The following is a 20598-nucleotide window of genomic DNA, read 5'->3' as shown; positions in this document are numbered from 1 at the left end:
TGTGAATATGATGTAATGGATAGGAATGTCTGATGCTGGATGCCAAAAAAAATAAAATGAAAAAAATAAAAATAAAAATCGCAACATTGCCTAGAAGCAGTCCGTCTGACTCCACTATGAATACGCTTGTTTGCCCGCCAAGTGCTTAGGCAAGTGCCGAGTCCGCCGCCATACAAAGGTATCAAAATATGGAACTATATGGTAACTATCTGTACCCATCCCTACCTGGTGAGTGCATTGCAACATTGTTTGTATAAAAATAAATACATAGAGCGGTGGAAAAAGAACCGAATCAGCGACAAATCCCCAACAATGTGTGTATAAAAAAAATGTAGAAAAATAAATCTTAAATACATTTACACCCTCCAAGTGTGACGCTCAGTGCTTCTTCCTCAGTTTAAGGTTCTTCTGGCGGCTGCCCGCGCTCTCGTTCCTCGCCCGGGCCCCTCCTTTCTTCACGCAGTAGAACTTGGTCACGGTCTTCCTGCACTGTTGGCACTTGACGGCGCAGCACCAGTGGAACTTACAGTTGCAGCTGGACACCGTCTCCGCCTTGCGCTCCTCCACGGCCAGGCCGCACTCGCCGCACAGCCTCTTGCAGCTGCGCTTCTCCCACTTGCTCAGGGTCTTGCCCTTCTTCACGCACTCGCGGCCCTCCGTGCCCGGCAGGCCCAGGGTGCGGTTCTCCAAGCAGTAGTCGGGAGAGTCCTCCAGGTGGACCAGCTCCTTGCGGGAGATGGAGCTGAAGGTCTCGGCGACGGCCCCCCGGCTGGCCGCGCTGTTCCCGGCCCCGCGGAGGAGATCCACCTTCAGGGCTCGGTGGTACTTCTCCTTCAGGTAGTTGCCCACTTCCCTGAACTCGGGCAGCTGCAGCCAGCAGGTTTGCGTGGTACAGCTTCCTGAGACCCCGTGACACTTGCAGGTCTTCTGCATGGTCCCCTTCACCGCCTGGTCAGGAGTCAGGACACACGGATGTTGTTTTCAGTAAAGGTCGATGGGTTAAGACAAGTGTTTTTCAACCTTTTTTGAGCCAGGGCACATTTTTTCCGTTGAAAAAAATGCGGAAATCATTAAAAAACGAAACTCAGTTGACAGTAAAAAGTCGTTGTCGCAATTGTTGGATATGACTTTAAACCAGACCTGGGCAAATTAAGGCCCGGGGGCCACATGCGGCCCGTTGAGCTTTTCAATCTGGCCCGTCGGACATTCCCAAATAATTTTTACTATGGATGATATACCAGGTACTATGGTAATCTAATTAAATACTATGGTAATCTAATTAGTTACTATGGTAACCTAATTAGTTACTATGGTAATCTACGTCACAGCAGCTCAGACGAGGCACCAAGCAGTGTGGGCGGGAAGCGTTTCCACAGACGCGGAAGGAGATTTTCTAAAGCTTAGTGCAGGGGTGCTCACACTTTTTCTGCAGGCGAGCTACTTTTCAATTGATCAAGTCGTGGGGATCTACCTCATTCATATATATAATTTATATTTACTTATTTATGAAATATATGTTTTTGTTAATAAGTTAAAGGTGTTTAATGATAATGCAAGCATGTTTAACACATATAGTTAATATTGTTAATAAATTAAAGGTGTTTAATGATAATACAAGAATGTTTAATACATATAGTTAATATTGTTAATACATTAAAGGTGTTCAATGATAATACAAGTATGTTTAATACATATAGTTAATATTGTTAACAAGTTAAAGGTGTTTAAAGATAATGCAAGCATGTTTAACACACATAGTTAATATTGTTAACAAGTTAAAGGTGTTTAAAGATAATGCAAGCAGTTTAATACATATAATTAATATTGTTAACAAGTTAAAGGTGTTTAATGATAATACAAGCATGTTTAATACATATAGTTAATATTATTAATAAGTTAAAGGTGTTTAAAGATAATGCAAGCATGTTTAACACATATAGTTAATATTGTTAACAAGTTAAAGGTGTTTAAAGATAATACAAGCATGTTTAACACATATAGATTCCTTTCTTTCATGAAGACAAGAATATAAGTTGGTGTATTACCTGATTGTGATGACTTGCATTGATTGGAATCAGACAGTGGTGATGATAGCGTCCGCATTTTCGAATGGAGGAGAAAAAAAGTCCTCCTTTCTGTCCAATACCACATGAAAGTGGTTGGTTTTTGGCATCTTATTTGTCCAGCTTCCGTACTCCTTTGTATACACTTTACAAGAAATACATTGTCGGCAAACTCCGTAGCTTGCTAGCTTGTGCACGCCAGCTTTCTGAGACTCGTTTTGTTAGCGCAACTGTGCAACTGTGCAGTCGGTCTTTGGAGTTTTGACGACATGTACGGCGCCAGAGTCTGTTGAAATAAAGTGTTTCTCGCCTTCCAGTCGATAATTTTAATGATCTGGCAGCAGCCAGCGTCATCTCAGAAGACCCTCGGGTGCCGTGAATGTCAATCAAGTGACGAAAGTGACGTCATAGTGAAGATTTATGATCGTTCATTTTTAGGACTATTTTTTTAATGCCTGGCTGGTGATCGACTGACACACCCTCCGAGATCGACCGGTAGCTCGCGATCGACGTAATGAGCACCCCTGGCTTAGTGATGTATAGAATAGAATAGAAAGTACTTTATTGATCTCTGGGGGAAATTCAGCAAATATCAGATATATCAGATTGTAGGTGGGTTTATTTTGTACCCTTCGCGTTCATATTTCACTGTTTGTTGCATTTTTGTTGCGTTTCACTTGATTGTAAAATATGTCGATCGAAAGGGGGTGTGACGTTCATATTTTGTCAATATTCAGTGTTTTATCCTTCATAGAAAAACTTAAAATTCCATTATGTTTTTTTAAGGCGGTCTGTCATAACGTTTTTAGCATTCAATCAGACGCTATTGTGAGGTTTTGTATTAGTGTTCCTAAAAGTAGATATACTGGCCCCCAGACACATTTTTTCTCTAAATGTGGCCCCCGAGTCAAAATAATTGCCCAGGCCTGCTTTAAACCATAACCAAGCATGCATCAATTTAGCTCTTGTCTCAAAGTAGGTGTACTGTCATGACCTGCCACATTATTTGGAGTTTTTTGCTGTCTTCCTGTGTGTAGTGTTTTAGTTCTTGTCTTGCGCTCCTATTTTGGTGGCTTTTTCTCTTTTTTTGGTGTTTTCCTGTAGCAGTTTCATGTCTTCCTTTGAGCGATATTTCCCGCATCTACTTTGTTTTAGCAATCAAGAATATTTCACTTGTTTTTATCCTTCTTTGTGGGGACTTTGTTGATTGTCATGTCATGTTCGGATGTACATTGTGGACGCCGTCTTTGCTCCGCAGTAAGTCTTTGCTGTCGTCCAGCATTCTGTTTTTGTTTACTTTGTAGCCAGTTCAGTTTTAGTTTCGTTCAGCATAGCCTTCCCTAAGCTTTATGCCTTTTCTTAGGGGCACTCACATTTTGTTTATTTTTGGTTTAAGCATTAGACTAGTGGTTCTTAACATTGTTTGAGGTACCGAACCCCACCAGTTTCATATGCGCATTCACCGAACCCTTCCTTAGTGAAAAAATAATAATAATAATAATTTTCAAATTCAAGACAAAGTTATATGTTTTTGGGAACACTTTAGAATGAGGAACATATTCTAGAGAGACTTAATTTAGAGTTATTTGGGCACGAGGGGAACATATTCTAAGTAACAAAGACTTAATTTAGAGTTATTTGGTTAAGGATAGGGTCAGGGTTAGAGGGTTAGGGTTATAATAAGGCCATGCCGAATAAGGTATTAATAAGTACTTAATAATGACTAGTTAAGAGCCAATATGTTACTAATTTGCATGTTAATAAGCAACTAATTAATGGTGAATATGTTCCCCATACTAAAGTGTTACCATGTTTTTTTTACTGGTGCACAAAATGAACCGTGCATGAACATCACCTTGTTCAAAGAACAAAACCAACACAGTGCATAAACCCACAACAAATTACACACCTGCAAATCAGTCTGACTTCTGCTGTTGCCGTATCCGTAATACGCCGATAGGGAGAATTTTTTATTTACACGATGAGTCGGGTGTGTCTTGACCTCCGCCGAACCCCTGAGGCCGACTCACCGAACCCCTAGGGTTCGATCGAACCCAGGTTAAGAACCACTGCATTAGACACCTTTTTACCTGCAGCCTGCCTCCCGCTGTTTCCGACATCTACAAAGCAATTAGCTACCGGCTGCCACCTACTGATATGGAAGAGTATTACACGGTTACTCTGCCGAGCTCTAGACAGCACCGACACTCAACAACAACACATCATTTGCAGACTATAATTACTGGTTTGTAAAAAAATATTTTTAACCCAAATATGTGAAATTAGATAATCTCCCACGGCACACCAGACTGTATCTCACGGCACACTAGTGTGGGTTAAGAAACCACAAGATCACGCCATCAGCAATTTGACCGCAGTATACCGGGAAAATACCGTATGTCTTGAAAGCAGTGGACATTTATCAACAGATTCTCAACAATGACTACTAGGGGTGCTCAAAAAAATCTTATCACATCCAAATTGGGATTTTATTTTTATTCGGAAAAAAATTCAGAATTTTTTTTTGGGGGCAAGTTTATTTTTTATTTTTTAAGAATCAATTTTTCAATTAAAAACATTGAACAACTAGTATTAATATTATTATGATTGATACTGTTGCTTTTATTAATTTTTGGTTGTCAGTATTGTATTTGTAGGTCTAAATTTCTATCCTAAGTACCGGTATTGTGAAGCTGGGTTTGGGTTGGAGTTAAGCTTACTTTATTTTCTATTGTGAGATTAATTAAAATTCTGCAATATTTAATGTAAATACAATTTAAAAACACATTTCCGAGAATGGAATCTGAACGAAATCATCACCCTACGAATCGGATTTAAATCGAATCATGAGTTGTAGTAAGATTCACATCCATAGTTCTCAAGCTATTTACAACTCTTCAGAAACATCAATGGCTACCACCGCTTACCATGTGGCTCGTACTTAACTAACATAACATTCATATTTCAGCATCATGTCAGCCAATCTGTGGTTAAATTAAATAATTAATTGGCTATGATGCAAATATTTTGTATGTATATCCTCCAGAGAGCCAGCGTCCTCTGCAGTGGACATTTGTTTGTTTCTTCTGCCAGTGTTACACATATAGTGCAGTAAAAAAAAAAAAAAAACCTCTTATAGATGAGCATCAATGTCCACTGCAGAGGACACATCTCTTATATCATTTGATCCCAAAAATAAAAAAATAGACAGAATATTTGATTATTATTATTATCCTTTTTTAATTATGCCGATTTTGATTACATTTTTTTAAATAATTTTTTTTAGGCCAACAGTATAATCCAGCAGGCACAAGACATTGATACAACATTGATTATACATACATGTCCTTTAAAACTGACTTTGAAACAACGTTGCAAAATAGTTGTATTTTTAACGTTGGATCAATGATGCTAGTGGGGAAATGACCAAAATTCAATGATCAAATCAAAGTCCCAACCTGACATTGAATAAATGTCGTCAAAAAGCATGTTGTTTCAACGTTGTATTAGTATTGCAGAATATTGGTTGGGAAATGACCAAATGTCAACAGTCAAATCAACGTCAGAACCCAACAATGATTAAACGTTGTCAAAAAGCATGTTGTTTCAACGTTGTATTTTTGTTGTAAAATATTAGTTGGAAAATTACCAAATTTCAATAATCAGTTCCACGTCAGAACCTAACATTGAATAAACATTGTCAAAAAGCATGTTGTTTCAACATTGTATTTGTGTTGTAAAATATTGGTTGGAAAAATGACCAAAATTCAATGGTCAAATCAACGTCAAACTGACATTGAACAAAAGTCGACGGAAAGCATGTTGCATCAACGTCGTATTTGTGTTGTATAAAATATTTGTTGGAAAAATGACATAAAATTCAATGGTCAAATCAACGTCAGAACCTGACATTGAATAAACGTAAAAAAAGATGTTTCCACGGTGTATTTTTGTTGTAAAATACTGGTTGGAAAAATTACCATGGTTATATGACCAAATCAACGTCAAAACCTGACATTGAATAAAAGTCGTCAAAAAGCATGTTGTATCAACGTTGTATTTGTGTTGTATAAAATATTGGTTGGAAAAATGACCAAAATTCAATGACCAATTAACGTCACAACCTGACATTGAATAAAAGTTGCCAAAAAGCATGTTGTATCAACGTTGTATTTGTGTTCTAGAGTATTGGTTGAAAAAATGACCAAAATTCAATGATCAAATCAACGTCAAACCTGACATTGATTAAAAGTTGTCAAAAAATATATTTCAACGTTGTATTTTTGTTGTAGAATATTGGTTAGAAAATGACCAAAATTCAACGGTCAAATCAACGTCACAACCTGACATTGAATAAAAGTCGTCAAAAAGCATGTTGTATCAACGTTGTATTTGTGATGTATAAAATATTGGTTGTAAAAATTACCAAAACTCAATGGTCAAATCAACGTCATAACCTGACATTGAATAAACGTTGTTAAAAAAGATGTTTCAACGTTGTATTTGTGTTGTAGAATATTGGTTGGAAAATGACCGCATTTAAATGGTCAAATCAACGTCACAACCTGACATTGAATGAACATCGTCAAAAAGCATGTTGTATCAACGTTGTATTTGTGTTGTAAAATGTTGGTTGGAAAAATGACCAAATTTCAATGGTCAAATAGATCAACGTCAGTACCGGACATTGAATAAAAGTCGTCAAAAAGCATGTTGTTTCAACGTTGTATTTGTGTTGTAGAATATTGGTTGGAAAAATTACCACATTTCAATGATCAAATCAATGTCAAAACCTGACATTGATTAAATGTTGTCAAAAAATATATTTCAACGTTGTGTTTTTGTTGTAAAATATTGGTTGGGAAATGACCAAAATTCAATGGTCAAATCAATGTCACAAGCTGACATTGAAAAAAAGTCGTCGGAAAGCATGTTGTATCAAGGCCGTATTTGTGTTGTATAAAATATTTGTTGGAAAAATGACATAAAATTCAATGGTCAAATCAACGTCAGAACCTGACATTGAATAAACGTTGTTAAAAAATATGTTTCAACGTTGTATTTGTGTTGTAGAATATTGGTTGGAAAAATGACCAAAATTCAATGATCAAATCAACGTCAAAAACCTGACATTGATTAATTGTTGTCAAAAAATGTATTTCAATGTTGTATTTTTGTTGTAAAATATTGGTTAGAAAATGACCAAAATTCAACGGTCAAATCAACGTCACAACGCTGACATTGAATAAAAGTCGTCAAAAAGCATGTTGTATCAACGTTGTATTTTTGTTGTATAAAATATTGGTTGGAAAAATGACCAAAACTCAATGGTCAAATCAACATCATAACCTGACATTGAATAAACGTTGTTAAAAAAGACGGTTCAACGTTGTATTTGTGTTATAGAATATTGGTTGGAAAATGACCACATTTTATGATCAGGTCAACGTCAAAACCTGACATTGATTAAATGTTGTCAAAAAATATATTTCAACGTCAAATCAACGTCACAACCTGACATTGAGTTAATGTCGTCAAACAGCATGTTGTATCAACGTTGTATTTGTGTTGTAAAATATTGGTTAGAAAAATGACCAAAATTGAATGGTCAAATAAATCAACGTCAGAACCTGACATTGAATAAACGTCAAAAAGCATGTTGTATCAACGTTGTATTTGTGTTGGAAAATATTGGTTGGAAAAATGACCAAAATTCAATGGTCGAATAAATCAACGTCACAACCCGACATTGACTTAACTTTGTCAAAAAGCATGTTGTTTCAACGTTGTATTTGTGTTGGAAAATTTTAGTTGGAAAAATTACCAAAATTCAATGGTCAAATAAATCAACGTCAGTACCCGACATTGAATTAACGTAGTCAAAAAGCATGTTGTTTCAATGTTGTATTTGTGTTGCAAAATATTGGTTGGAAAAATGACCAAAATTCAATGGCTAAATCAACGTCATAACCTGACATTGAATAAAAGTTGTCAAAAAGCATGTTGTATCAACATTGTAGTTGTGTTGTAGAATATTGGTTGGAAAAATGACCTAAATTCAATGAACAAATCAATGTCAAAACCTGACATTGATTAAATGTTGTCAAAAAATATATTTCAACGTTGTATTTTTGTTGTAAAATATTGGTAGGAAAATGACCAAATTTCAAAGGTCAAATCAACGTCACAACCTGACATTGAATAAACATCGTCAAAAAGCATGTTGTATCAACGTTGTATTTGTGTTGCAAAATATTGGTTGGAAAAATGACCAAAATTAAAATGGTCAAATCAACGTCAGAACCCAACATTGATTAAATGTGGTCCAAAAGCAAGTAATTTCAATGTTGTATTTGTGTTGGTTGGAAAATGACCAAAATTCAACGGTCAAATCAACGTCAGAACCCAACATTGATTAAACGTCGTCAAAAAGCACGTTGTTTCAACGTTATATTTGAGTTGTTCAACGTCAGGACCTAATTCAGCAAGTTCTCAACGTTGTTTCAATGTCTTGTGCCTGCGGGGTCCGTAGGAAACAACTGAACAAGAACGTAGACATTCTGATAAAGGAGCGCAGACTGATCCCCTGGCCGGGTGAAACAAAGCCTTGTAAGAGAAAAGGCGAAAAGGTCTGCGTGTTTGTCGTGGCCCCCGTGTGTCCTGACTTTAACCCGCACAAAAACATCTGTCACATGAAAAGGGGCCACGTCCCTCGTTCCAAAGTTTCACATCGAGTGCCATTGTGGCCCCTGAAGAAATGGGAGTATTTATTTAGCCTGTTCATTATCATCCTGTTCTCTGGAGTGACAACACCCAAATGGAGAGGTCCCATTGAGCAAAAAGGCCGGGCGATGAAAAAGACGTTTTTTCTCTCTTTTCGAGCCCCATTTTTTTTCTGTTACAAAGATGCTCCAGGTGCCGTGGGGGATATCCCGGGGGTCCGACAAGGCGGCGTCGACAAAGAGCACTTCAGCTGCACGCCTGTGGTCCCCCTCGGGCTGCCCCTCAGGACCCCAAACAAAGACCAACATAAATGCGGGATCCTTATTGCAAGAATAAAACTAAACACTTATTTCCACCAAGAAGAATCCCCCGGCTCCCCCTGGATCGCCAATTAAGCTTGCACTGGTGATCCTGGCGGTTCTGGAGTCGAGGGATTGTCATTCAGCGGCGGTAAATAGGCCCCTTCTGGTACAGCGAACACACTGTTATGACTGGGGGGGACGAGTGGCACCTCACTTATAGTATGTGGAAATAAAAGGACGCTTGGGTGGCACGCTCGCTGTTAAAGTGAGAAGGGGGGGCCCTCAAAGGATGCTTTACACCCGGGAGCTCAACCTCTATAGCTCAAAAACAACCCGGCTCGGAGCCAAAGCCAAGCGCTTCACTGTACCTTTCGGCCGGCTTCGTTATTGTGGAGATTCATGGCCGCCCGAGCATCCTGCCCGGTCTCCAAGGCGTCCACGAACTGCTTGGCGATGGCCTCGCCGAAGCCGACGTTGTCGCTGCAGCCGCCCCACAGCCACCCGTGACCGCCTGCAAGACGGTATTTTTTTTTTGTTATTAATCAATCCAACAAAATAATACACAATAATAATCATACTTGCCAACCTTGAGACCTTCAATTTCGGGAGGTGGGGGGTGGGGGGCGGGGAGGGGGCGTGGTTGGGGGAGGGGGCGTGGTTAAGAGGGGAGGAGTATATTTACAGCTAGGATTCACCAAGTCAAGTATTTCATATATATATATATATATAAGAAATACTAAGTCAAGTATTTCATATATACTGTGTATATATATATATATATATATATATATATATATATATATATATATATATATATATATATATATATATTAGAGATGCGTGGTTTGCGGACACAACCGCGGAGTCCGCGGATTATCCGCGGACTCCGCGGTTGAAATAAAAAAAAATTAGATTTTATCCGCGGGTCGGGTCGGGCGGTTGAAATAAAAAAAAATTAGATTTTAAATAGATTTGTCACACCGCGGTGAGGGAAATCTTGTCTTGGTTTTTTCTGTCTTGTGATCTACAAGTTTTATTTAGAAAAGCAACTCCTCTTGTTTCAGATCACGGGTCCTTCCTCTTGTGTCACCAGTCTGACGTCATTCCTGACCCTTGATTGTTTCCACCTGTTTCCCATTAACCTCATGTTCTTTATAAGCCCAAGCCTCCCCTTGTTCTGTGCCAGATTGTCTCAAGCTTTCGTGCCTGCCTTGCCTTGTCTCACGTCTACGTCCTTGCTCCCAGAATATCCCACGCTGTAATTTTGAATTGACTTTTTTCCTCCCTCAGAGCGACTTTTGTTATCCTACCTTTTTCTACCGCAGTGGTGAGTTATTATTTTTCCTTAAAGATTTTTTCCTCAAAGTTTGTTGAGTGATTTTTTGTTTACATTGATTAGAGTAGTTAAGTTTTATAGTCTTTATTTTCTTCCTCCTGTTTGGAGCGTTTTTTGTTAAAGTTTTTGATAACAGATACGGTGCTAATTATATCGTCCTTATTTTTGTATTCCTCCTTTTTTTGGAGTGATTTTAGGTTTTTCCCTTTTGGAACATTTTGTCGATAGTATTTTTGTATTTCATAGTAATTGAATTTACTCGGCTCTGGAGGCTTAAAGAGTATTTCAAAATAAAAGCTTTATTTGGAATCACCTCTCTGCATCTGAGTCCCTTCCTCTGTCCAAGCCTGACAAGATTCAGGCGGGTGGCAGTTAAACCAATTCGGAAATATATATACATAGTTAAATGTTCTTACCCACATACGAAAAACGAGCAGGCACCTGCAGCATATGCCACAACAGAAGAAGAAAAAAAAAAGAGATGGCAACGCCGGTAGCAAACGTGGTACGCGACAAACTAAAAAAGGGAATACTAAAGACCAGAGTCGGGACCCGGGGTGGACCGCTCGCCTGTGCATCGGCTGGGAACATCTCTACGCTGCTGACCCGTCTCCGCTCGGGATGGTGTCCTGCTGGCCCCACTATGGACTGGACTCTTACTATTATGTTGGATCCACTATGGACTGGACTCTCACAATATTATGTCAGACCCACTCGACATCCATTGCTTTTGGTCTCCCCTAGAGGGGGGGGGTTACCCACATATGCGGTCCTCTCCAAGGTTTCTCATAGTCATTCACATCGACGTCCCACTGGGGTGAGTTTTTCCTTGCCCGTATGTGGGCTTTGTACCGAGGATGTCGTTGTGGCTTGTGCAGCCCTTTGAGACACTTGTGATTTAGGGCTATATAAATAAAGATTGATTGATTGATTGACCAGGGGAAAAAAAGGCCAGAAAAGTTCAGCGTGGACTCGTTTTTATGAGGTTGTAAATCAGGATGATAGTAATGCTGGCTACGTGATTTGCAAGAGCTGCGACGCTGTGTATGTCTACGACAGTCACAAAACCGGGACATCTAACATGGTGCATCACATTTGTGCAAAATCCCACGAATCTCCACAAACGCCCTGAGCATGAGCAGTTTCGTCCACCGTGATCCCAGAAGAGTGCCACAGGATGTTAAAACAAGGCTTACAGATGCATGTGTGAACGCAGCTGCCTGCAGCAGTTTGAGTGGCGCGAGCGCGCTTGGAGGTGCGCTCAGCGCAGCTCCCAGATGATTGCGCACTGGTGCGCGTCTGGGCCGTGACAGCGTGGCACGCATTGAATGTCTCTGCTACATTGGATCAGTCTCCTTTCTTTAACAGGCAAAAGCTTTATAACCTCACTAATGCCTTGCATCGTCTATATTAGATATATAACAACGGGCGGGTGGCGGATGGCGGGCTGGTGGCGGATGGCGGGCGGGTGCGGTTTTGATTAAATGTTAGTTCGGGTGGATGGCGGATGGTTGACAACTTTTGTGATGCGGTTGCGGATGAAATAATTGCCTATCCGCGCATCTCTAATATATATATATATATATATATGTGTGTGTGTATATATATATATAAATAAAAGAAATACTTGAATTTCAGTGTTCATTTATTTACACATATACACACACATAACACTCATCTACTCATTGTTGAGTTAAGGGTTGAATTGTCCATCCTTGTTCTATTTGTCACTATTTTTCTAACCATGCTGAACGCCCTCTCTGATGATGCATTGCTGTGTGACACGCAAAAAGTGCTTTCATCAAATGCACTAGATGGCAGTATTGTCCTGTTTAAGAGTGTCACAACATTGCTGTTTATGTGACATTAACATCTAGGGCTTTTAGAGAGTGCAGTGCACAACTGCGCACACAACAAGCAGACGAAGCAGAATGCATCATCAGAGAGGGTGTTCAGCATGGTTAGAAAAATAGTGACAGAGAATAGAACAAGGATGGACAATTCAACCCTTAACTCAACAATGAGTAGATGAGTGTTATGTGTGTGTATATGTGTAAATAAATGAACACTGGAATTCAAGTATTTCTCTTATATATATATATATATATATATATATATGTATGTGTGTGTGTATACATATATATATAAATAAATGAAATACTTGAATTTCAGTGTTCATTTATTCACACATATACACACACATAACACTCATCTACTCATTGTTGAGTTAAGGGTTGAATTGTCCATCCTTGTTCTATTTGTCACTATTTTTCTAACCATGCTGAACGCCCTCTCTGATGATGCATTGCTGTGTGACACGCAAAAAGTGCTTTCATCAAATGCACTAGATGGCAGTATTGTCCTGTTTAAGAGTGTCACAACATTGCTGTTTACGGCAGACGAACTGCTTTACGGTAGACAAAAACGTGACTGCTGTTGTTGTGTGTTGTTACCGCGCTGGGAGGACGTTAATGAAACTGCCTAACAATAAACCCACATAAGAAACCAAGAACTCGCCCTCGATCATTCTACAGTTATAACGTCATTGGGCAGATACGCTGTTTATATTGTGTGCCTGAATTTCGGGAGATTTTCGGGAGAAAATTTGTCCCGGGAGGTTTTCGGGAGAGGCGCTGAATTTCGGGAGTCTCCCGGAAAATCCGGGAGGGTTGGCAAGTATGATAATAAAACACTTCCAATTCCGACATTCAGAAAAGCAATCAACAGAGTCATTGAGAGGACACACAAACATGACACAAAACAATCCAAAAGTAGTCAAACAAAAAGGAGTAATATCAACAACAGTATCAATATAATAATAATAATAATAATAATAGATTTTATTTGTAAAAAGCACTTTATATTGAGTAAACCAGGGGTCACCAACCTTTTTGAAACCAAGAGCTACTTCTTGGGTACTGATTAATGCGAAGGGATACCAGTTTCCATCCATCCATTTTCTACCGCTTATTCCCTTTGGGGTCGCGAGGGGCGCTGGAGCCTATCTCAGCTACAATCGGGCGGAAGGCGGGGTACACCCTGGACAAGTCGCCACCTCATCGCAAGGGCTACCAGTTTGATACACACTTAAATAAATTGCCAGAAATAGCCAATTTGCTCAATTTACCTTTAACTCTATGGTATTATTAATAATTAATTATATTTATCTTTGTGGAAACACCGATCATCTTAATGATTTCTCACAATAAATATATATAGAAACAGATAAATATCAATATGCAACACTTTATTTTTATATTTTCTCTAAGTGCACATTTTTCAAATTGAACATTTTCTTGTGAAATCACAATATTCCATTTTAACTAGCTAGCCACTAACATTTTTTAACAAATCATGAATTACTTTGCGCCATGTTTGTACAAATAATAACTCATGTCAAATACAAAAGTCAACTCTCAAATTTTGAAATAAATCATGTCACACTTTGAACTGGACACCAAATCTGTTATCTGTTTCTTTGTCAGTTAGTGAAGACCAAGTCTTTAAAATATTTTCTTGGATTTTCAAATTCTATTTGAGTTTTGTCTCTCTTAGAATTAAAAATGTCGAGCAAAGCGAGACCAGCTTGTTAGTAAATAAATAAAATTTAAAAAAAATAGAGGCAGCTCACTGGTAAGTGCTGCTATTTGAGCTATTTTTAGAACATGCCAGCGGGCTACTCATCTGGTCCTTACGGGCTACCTGGTGACCCCTGGAGTAAACAATCTCAAAGTGCTACAGTGTATTAAAAAAATAAAGAAATAAAAAAATAATAAAGAAATAAATAAAAACTAAAAACTAGAACAGCCAAATAGCTATAACTAGTATGCATACATCTAAAAAAAAAAAGGCTTTTTTAAAAAGAAGGGCTTGTAAGCCTTTTTTTAAAAGCATCCACAGTCTGTGGTGCCCTCAGGTGGTCAGGGAGAGCGTTCCACAGACTGGGAGCGGCGGATGTTAATACGAATTCCAACGTAACAGTGATTAAAAATCCCTCATTTATCACCACAGACACTTATAAAAAATAAAAAATAAAAAAAAACATTTAAAAAAAACTAGATGAGGCAATTCCTGAAGGAATTGCGTGTGAACGCTCCAATGCTGAAGTTGAACTGAAATGCTGACGGGATGTACAAAAGCCAAAACCAGTGAAGTCGGCACGTTGTGTAATTTGTAAATAAAAACAGAGTACAATGATTTGCAAATCCTTTTCAACTTAAATTCAATTGAACAGACTGCAAAGACAAGATATTTAATGTTCGAACTTTTTCTGCAAATAATCATTAACTTAGAATTTAATGGCAGCAACACATTGCAAAGAAGTTGGCACAGGGGCATTTTTACCACTGTGTTACATGGCCTTTCCTTTTAACAACACTCAGTAAACCTTTGGGAACTGAGGAGACCAATTTTTTAAGCTTCTCAGGTGGAATTATTTCCCATTCTTGCTTGATGTACAGCTTAAGTTGTTCAACAGTCCGGGGGTCTCCGTTGTGGTATTTTAGGCTTCATAATGCGCCACACATTTTCAATGGGAGACAGGTCTGGACTACAGGCAGGCCAGTCTAGTACCCGCACTCTTTTACTATGAAGCCACGCTGTTGTAACACGTGGCTTGGCATTGTCTTGCTGAAATAAGCAGGGGCGTCCATGATAACGTTGCTTGGATGGCAAAATATGTTACTCCAAAACCTGTATGTACCTTTCAGCATTAATGGCACCTTCACAGATGTGTAATTTACCCATGTCTTGGGCACTAATACACCCCCATACCATCACAGATGCTGGCTTTTCAACTTTGCACCTATAACAATCCGGATGGTTCTTTTCCTCTTTGGTCCGGAGGACACGACGTCCACAGTTTCCAAAAACAATTTGAAATGTGGACTCGTCAAACCACAGGACACTTTTCCACTTCGCATCAGTCCATCTTAGATGAGCTCGGGCCCAGTGAAGTCGGCGGCGTTTCTGAGTGTTGTTGATAAATGGCTTTCGCTTTGCATAGTAGAGTTTTAACGTGCACTTACAGATGTAGCGACCAACTGTAGTTACTGACAGCGGTTTTCCGAAGTGTTCCTGAGCCCATGTGGTGATATCCTTTACACACTGATGTAGCTTTTTGATGCAGTACCGCCTGAGGGATCGAAGGTCCGTAATATCATCGCTTACGTGCAGTGATTTCTCCAGATTCTCTGAACCTTTTGATGATATTACGGACCGTAGATGGTGAAAATCCCTAAATTCCTTGCAAATAGCTGGTTGAGAAATGTTGTTCTTAAACTGTTCGACAATTTGCTCGCAAAGTGGTGACCCTCGTCCCATCCTTGTTTGTGAATGACTGAGCATTTCATGGAATCTACTTTTATACCCAATCATGGCACCCACCTGTTCCCAATTAGCCTGTTCACCTGTGGGATGTTCCATATAAGTGTTTGATGAGCATTCCTCAACTTTCTCAGTCTTTTTTTGCCACTTGTGCCAGCTTTTTTGAAACATGTTGCAGGCATCAAATTCCAATTGAGCTAATATTTGCCAAAAATAACAACGTTTTCCAGTTCGAACGTTAAGTATCTTGTCTTTGCAGTCTATTCAATTGAATTTAAGTTGAAAAGGATTTGCAAATCATTGTTTTCTGTTTTTATTTACCATTTACACAACTGGTTTTGGGTTTTGTAATATAATAGGATGTAGTCCACACTTCTACAGTAGTCTTAATGTAATTTGAGTTGCTTCCCCGTCAAACACACCATCAGCAGCTTTTCCATATTTTCACGGATAAAAGTATTAAAATATTACTTTAACATTCTTGGCTGGCATTATATTAATTAACGACACCCTCTGCCATGTTTTTGATTGTTTACTTTATTGTGAAAACATTGTAAGGTCCATGGCTACCTTTAAGCTAACGCAAGCGAGTGAGACCGCATGTTTTTAGTCAGAACTTACGGGGTTCACTGTGACATTTTCTACGCCAACTAATGGCGGGGATGCTTGTAGCTCACATGTTTGCTTGCAACTTAAAGCATAACAAATAGCCGAGAGGCAGTAAACTAAAATGTAAATAAAAAAGCAGGATATGTATGTATTTTATTGTAGAAACTTTGCTCTCTTGATTTTAATTGTACTTATAGTTTAACGATATGAAAGCATGTGTTAATCACAAAGATTAATATCAAGGCTTCGGTCAGGCTGAATACTACTTAATTAATATATACTGCATCAGAATAGACTCATTAAAAACTGATGAAAAAAAATTATAATGCAGTGCTAAAATAAATAAATTATAATGAAAATAACAAATACATGTTTTTTTAACTAAACAGTCAATAAAATTAAAGTGCAAATGAAAATACAGCTTCACCACTTTAGTCATAATTTTTGCACTGAAGAAACTTCTTCATGACGTTAGCGCCAGACTTTTTCTGTTTGTTTGAAATTGTCATTACTGCCATAAGTGGTGCAAAAATGTATTACAACTGAGTACCGCTGCGGCCCATACGGACCACATCTAAGAAACACATATTTTTTGACCCAACAATGGGCCCCGGCCCTATAGTTATGAAACAATGATTTACAATAATGTCAGTGGTCTTTATGAATGTAGCCCAGACTTTTTGACCGGGGGGCCGCATTGGACTGCATGCAAAGTAATATATATATATATATATATATATATATATATATATATATATATATATATATATATATATATATATATATATATATATATAAATATATATGTATATATATATATGTATATATATATATATATATATATATATATATATATATATATATATATATATATATATATATATATATATATATATATGTATATATATATATATATATATATATATATATATATATATATGTATATATATATATATATATATATATATATATACATATATATATATATATGTATATATATATATATATATATATATATATACATACATATATATATATATATGTATATATATATATATAAACTATTATATATATATATATATATATATATATATATATATATATATATATATATATATATATATATATATATATATATATATATATATATATATATATATACCGTATTTTTCGGACTATAAGTCGCAGTTTTTTTTCATAGTTTGGCCGGGCTCCAGTGCGACTTATATGTTTTTTTCCTTCTTTATTATGCATTTTTGGCAGGTGCGACTTATACTCCGGTGCGACTTATACTCCGGTGCGACTTATACTCCGAAAAATACGGTATGTATATATATATATATGTGTGTGTGTGTATATATATATATATATATATATATATATATTATTTTTTTTATTAGTACATATTATTATAATAATGTAATGGATAATTAATTATTATTATAATTGGTTTGTTGAATTGTTCATCCACCCATTTTGTGCCAGGCAGCACAGTCATTGTGGGCGGGCTGATGATCTCTGTGTTCATTTTATTCAGCACACAAAAACCCTTTTAAGTGTTTCCAAGCCTTTTTACATAATTCTTCTACTTTTTATATACAGCGTTGTTGACACTGCCTCCCCCTCCCCTTTCTTCAGCTGCACACCAAGAAGATTAACCAACAAGGTAAAGTGGATTTTTATTTTTTAATCCTAAACATTGTAGCGACCCACTTTTTAAAGTTAAGGAGTTTTGTGATTTCAAACTGTGAGTGCACCACAGGGCTAGTGACAATTGTGTGTGTGTGTGTCAGCAGGGTGGCTGGAAATGAGGACAGTTCAGCCAATTGTTGTTTTGGCTTTGTTATTACTTATTTGATATACAGTACTGTACAGCGCTTTTTAATGTGCTTAAAGTGTACAAACTTTTAATAAAATATTAACTTTCGCCCAGGCTGGAGCTAATTATTCATACTTACATTGTTTCTAATGGAGGAATTTGCTTCAATACACAAACTGTTTTTTTGACGAACCCAGTTGGAGAAGCAAATAAGTTCGTAAATGGAGGTTTTTAGTTGTACTTCCCTCTATTGCTTGAAGACAATCAGTAACTCCTCCTACCTCGTTGTCCGTTTCTGCTGTCGTCACAGCCGCAGTTGTCGAAATCTCCCAGGCTGCAGTTCCTGGTCAGCGTGTACATGACCCCGGCGGAGCTGATGGCGTGCACAAACGCCGTCTCCCGATTGGCTGGAGGCAGAGAGGCTTGCGTTAACAAAATTCACCATTGTTTTTTTTTATATTATATATTTCTCAGCTGGCACAAGACATTGAAACATCGTTGAGAACTTGTTGAATTAGGTCCTGACGTTGAGCAACTCAAACATAACGTTGAAACAACGTTTAATCAATGTTGGGTTCTGATGTTGAGTTGACCATTGAAATTTGGTCATTTCCCAACTAATATTCTACAACATAAATACAACGTTGAAAAAACATGCTTTTTGACGACGTTTCATCAATGTTGGGTTCTGACGTTGATTTGACATTGAATTTTGGTTATTTCCCAACCAATATTCTACAACACAAATACAACGTTGAAACAACATGCTTTTGGACCACATTTAATCCATGTTGGGTTCTGACGTTGATTTGACCATTGAAATTTGGTCATTTACCAACTAATCTTCTACAACACTCACGATACAATGTTGAAACAACATGATTTTTGACAACGTTTAATCAATGTTGGGTTTTGATGTTGATTTGACCATTGAATGTTGGTCATTCCCCAACCAATATTCTACAACACAAAATACAACGTTGAAACAACATGCTTTTTGACGACGTTTAATCAATGTTGGGTTCTGACGTTGATTTGACCATTGAAATGTGGTCATTTACCAACTAATCTTCTACAACACAAATACAACATTGATACAACATGCTTTTTGACAACATTTAATCAATGTTGGGTTCTGACGTTGGTTTGACCATTGAATTTGAGTTATTTTCCAACTAATATTCTACAACACAATACAACGTTGACACAACATGCTTTTTGACGACTCAATGTTGGGTTCTGATGTTGATTTAACCATTGATTGTTGATCATTTCCCCACTAATATTCTACAACACAGATACAATGTCGAAACAACATATTTGGTCATTTCCCAACCAATATTCTACAACACTCACTATACAATGTTGAAACAACATGCTTTTTGACAACGTTTAATCAATGTTGGGTTTTGATGTTGATTTGACCATTGAATGTTGGTCATTTCCCAACCAATATTCTACAACACAGATACAACGTCGAAACAACATGCTTTTTGATGACGTTTAATCCATGTTGGGTTCTGAATTCTGACGTTGATTTGACAATTGAATTTTGGTTATTTCCCATCCAATATTCTACAACCTTGAAACAACATGCTTTTTGACTACGTTTAATCAATGTTGGCTTTTGACATTGATTTGACCATTGAATTTTGGTCATTTCCGAACCAAATATTCTACAACACAAATACAACGTTGAAACAACATGCTTTTTGATGACGTTGAATCAATGTTGGGTTTCTGACGTTGATTTGACCATTGAAATTTGGTCATTTCCCAACTAATATTTTACAACATAAATACAACGTTGAAAAAACATGCTTTTTGACGACGTTTCATCAATGTTGGGTTCTGATGTTGATTTAACCATTGAAATTTAGTCATTTCCCAACCAATATTCTACAACACTCACTATACAATGTTGAAACAACATGCTTTTTGACGACGTTTAATCAATGTTGGGTTTTGATGTTGATTTAACCATTGAATGTTGGTAATTTCCCAACTAATTATTCTACAACACAAATACAACGTCGAAACAACATGCTTTTTGACGGCGTTTAATCCATTTTGGGTTCTGACGTTGGTTTGACCATTGAATTTTGGTCATTTCCCCACTAATATTCTACAACACAAATACAACTTTGAAACAACATGCTTTTTGACGACGTTGACTCAATGTTGGGTTCTGATGTTGATTTAACCATTGAAATTTGGTTATTTCCCATCCAATATTCTACAACGTTGAAACAACGTGCTTTTTGACTACGTTTATTCAATGTTGGCTTCTGACGTTGATTTGACCTTTGAATTTTGGTCATTTCCCATCCAATATTCTACAACGTTGGAACAACATGCTTTTTGACAACGTTTAATCAATGTTGGGTTCTGATGTTGATATAACCATTGAAATTTGGTCAT

General features: G+C 37.4%; 1 protein-coding gene across 1 annotated transcript in view; it reads right to left on the bottom strand.

Moving 5' to 3' along the window:
- Nucleotides 1-378: 378 nt before the first annotated feature.
- The window catches only part of wnt8b (wingless-type MMTV integration site family, member 8b), a 34345-nt gene continuing 14125 nt past the window's right edge, over nucleotides 379-20598 (bottom strand). Inside the window, exons 4-6 of the mRNA XM_061933409.1 lie at nucleotides 18459-18584; nucleotides 9457-9599; nucleotides 379-948 (exon numbers count right to left, since the gene is read on the bottom strand). Coding sequence (XP_061789393.1) covers nucleotides 379-948; nucleotides 9457-9599; nucleotides 18459-18584 — 839 coding nt within the window. The remainder of the gene's footprint in view (nucleotides 949-9456; nucleotides 9600-18458; nucleotides 18585-20598) is intronic.

This window comes from Nerophis lumbriciformis, linkage group LG02 (assembly GCF_033978685.3).
Source record: "Nerophis lumbriciformis linkage group LG02, RoL_Nlum_v2.1, whole genome shotgun sequence".
Lineage (NCBI taxonomy): Eukaryota > Metazoa > Chordata > Actinopteri > Syngnathiformes > Syngnathidae > Nerophis > Nerophis lumbriciformis.
This window is presented reverse-complemented; position numbering and strand designations above follow the sequence as displayed.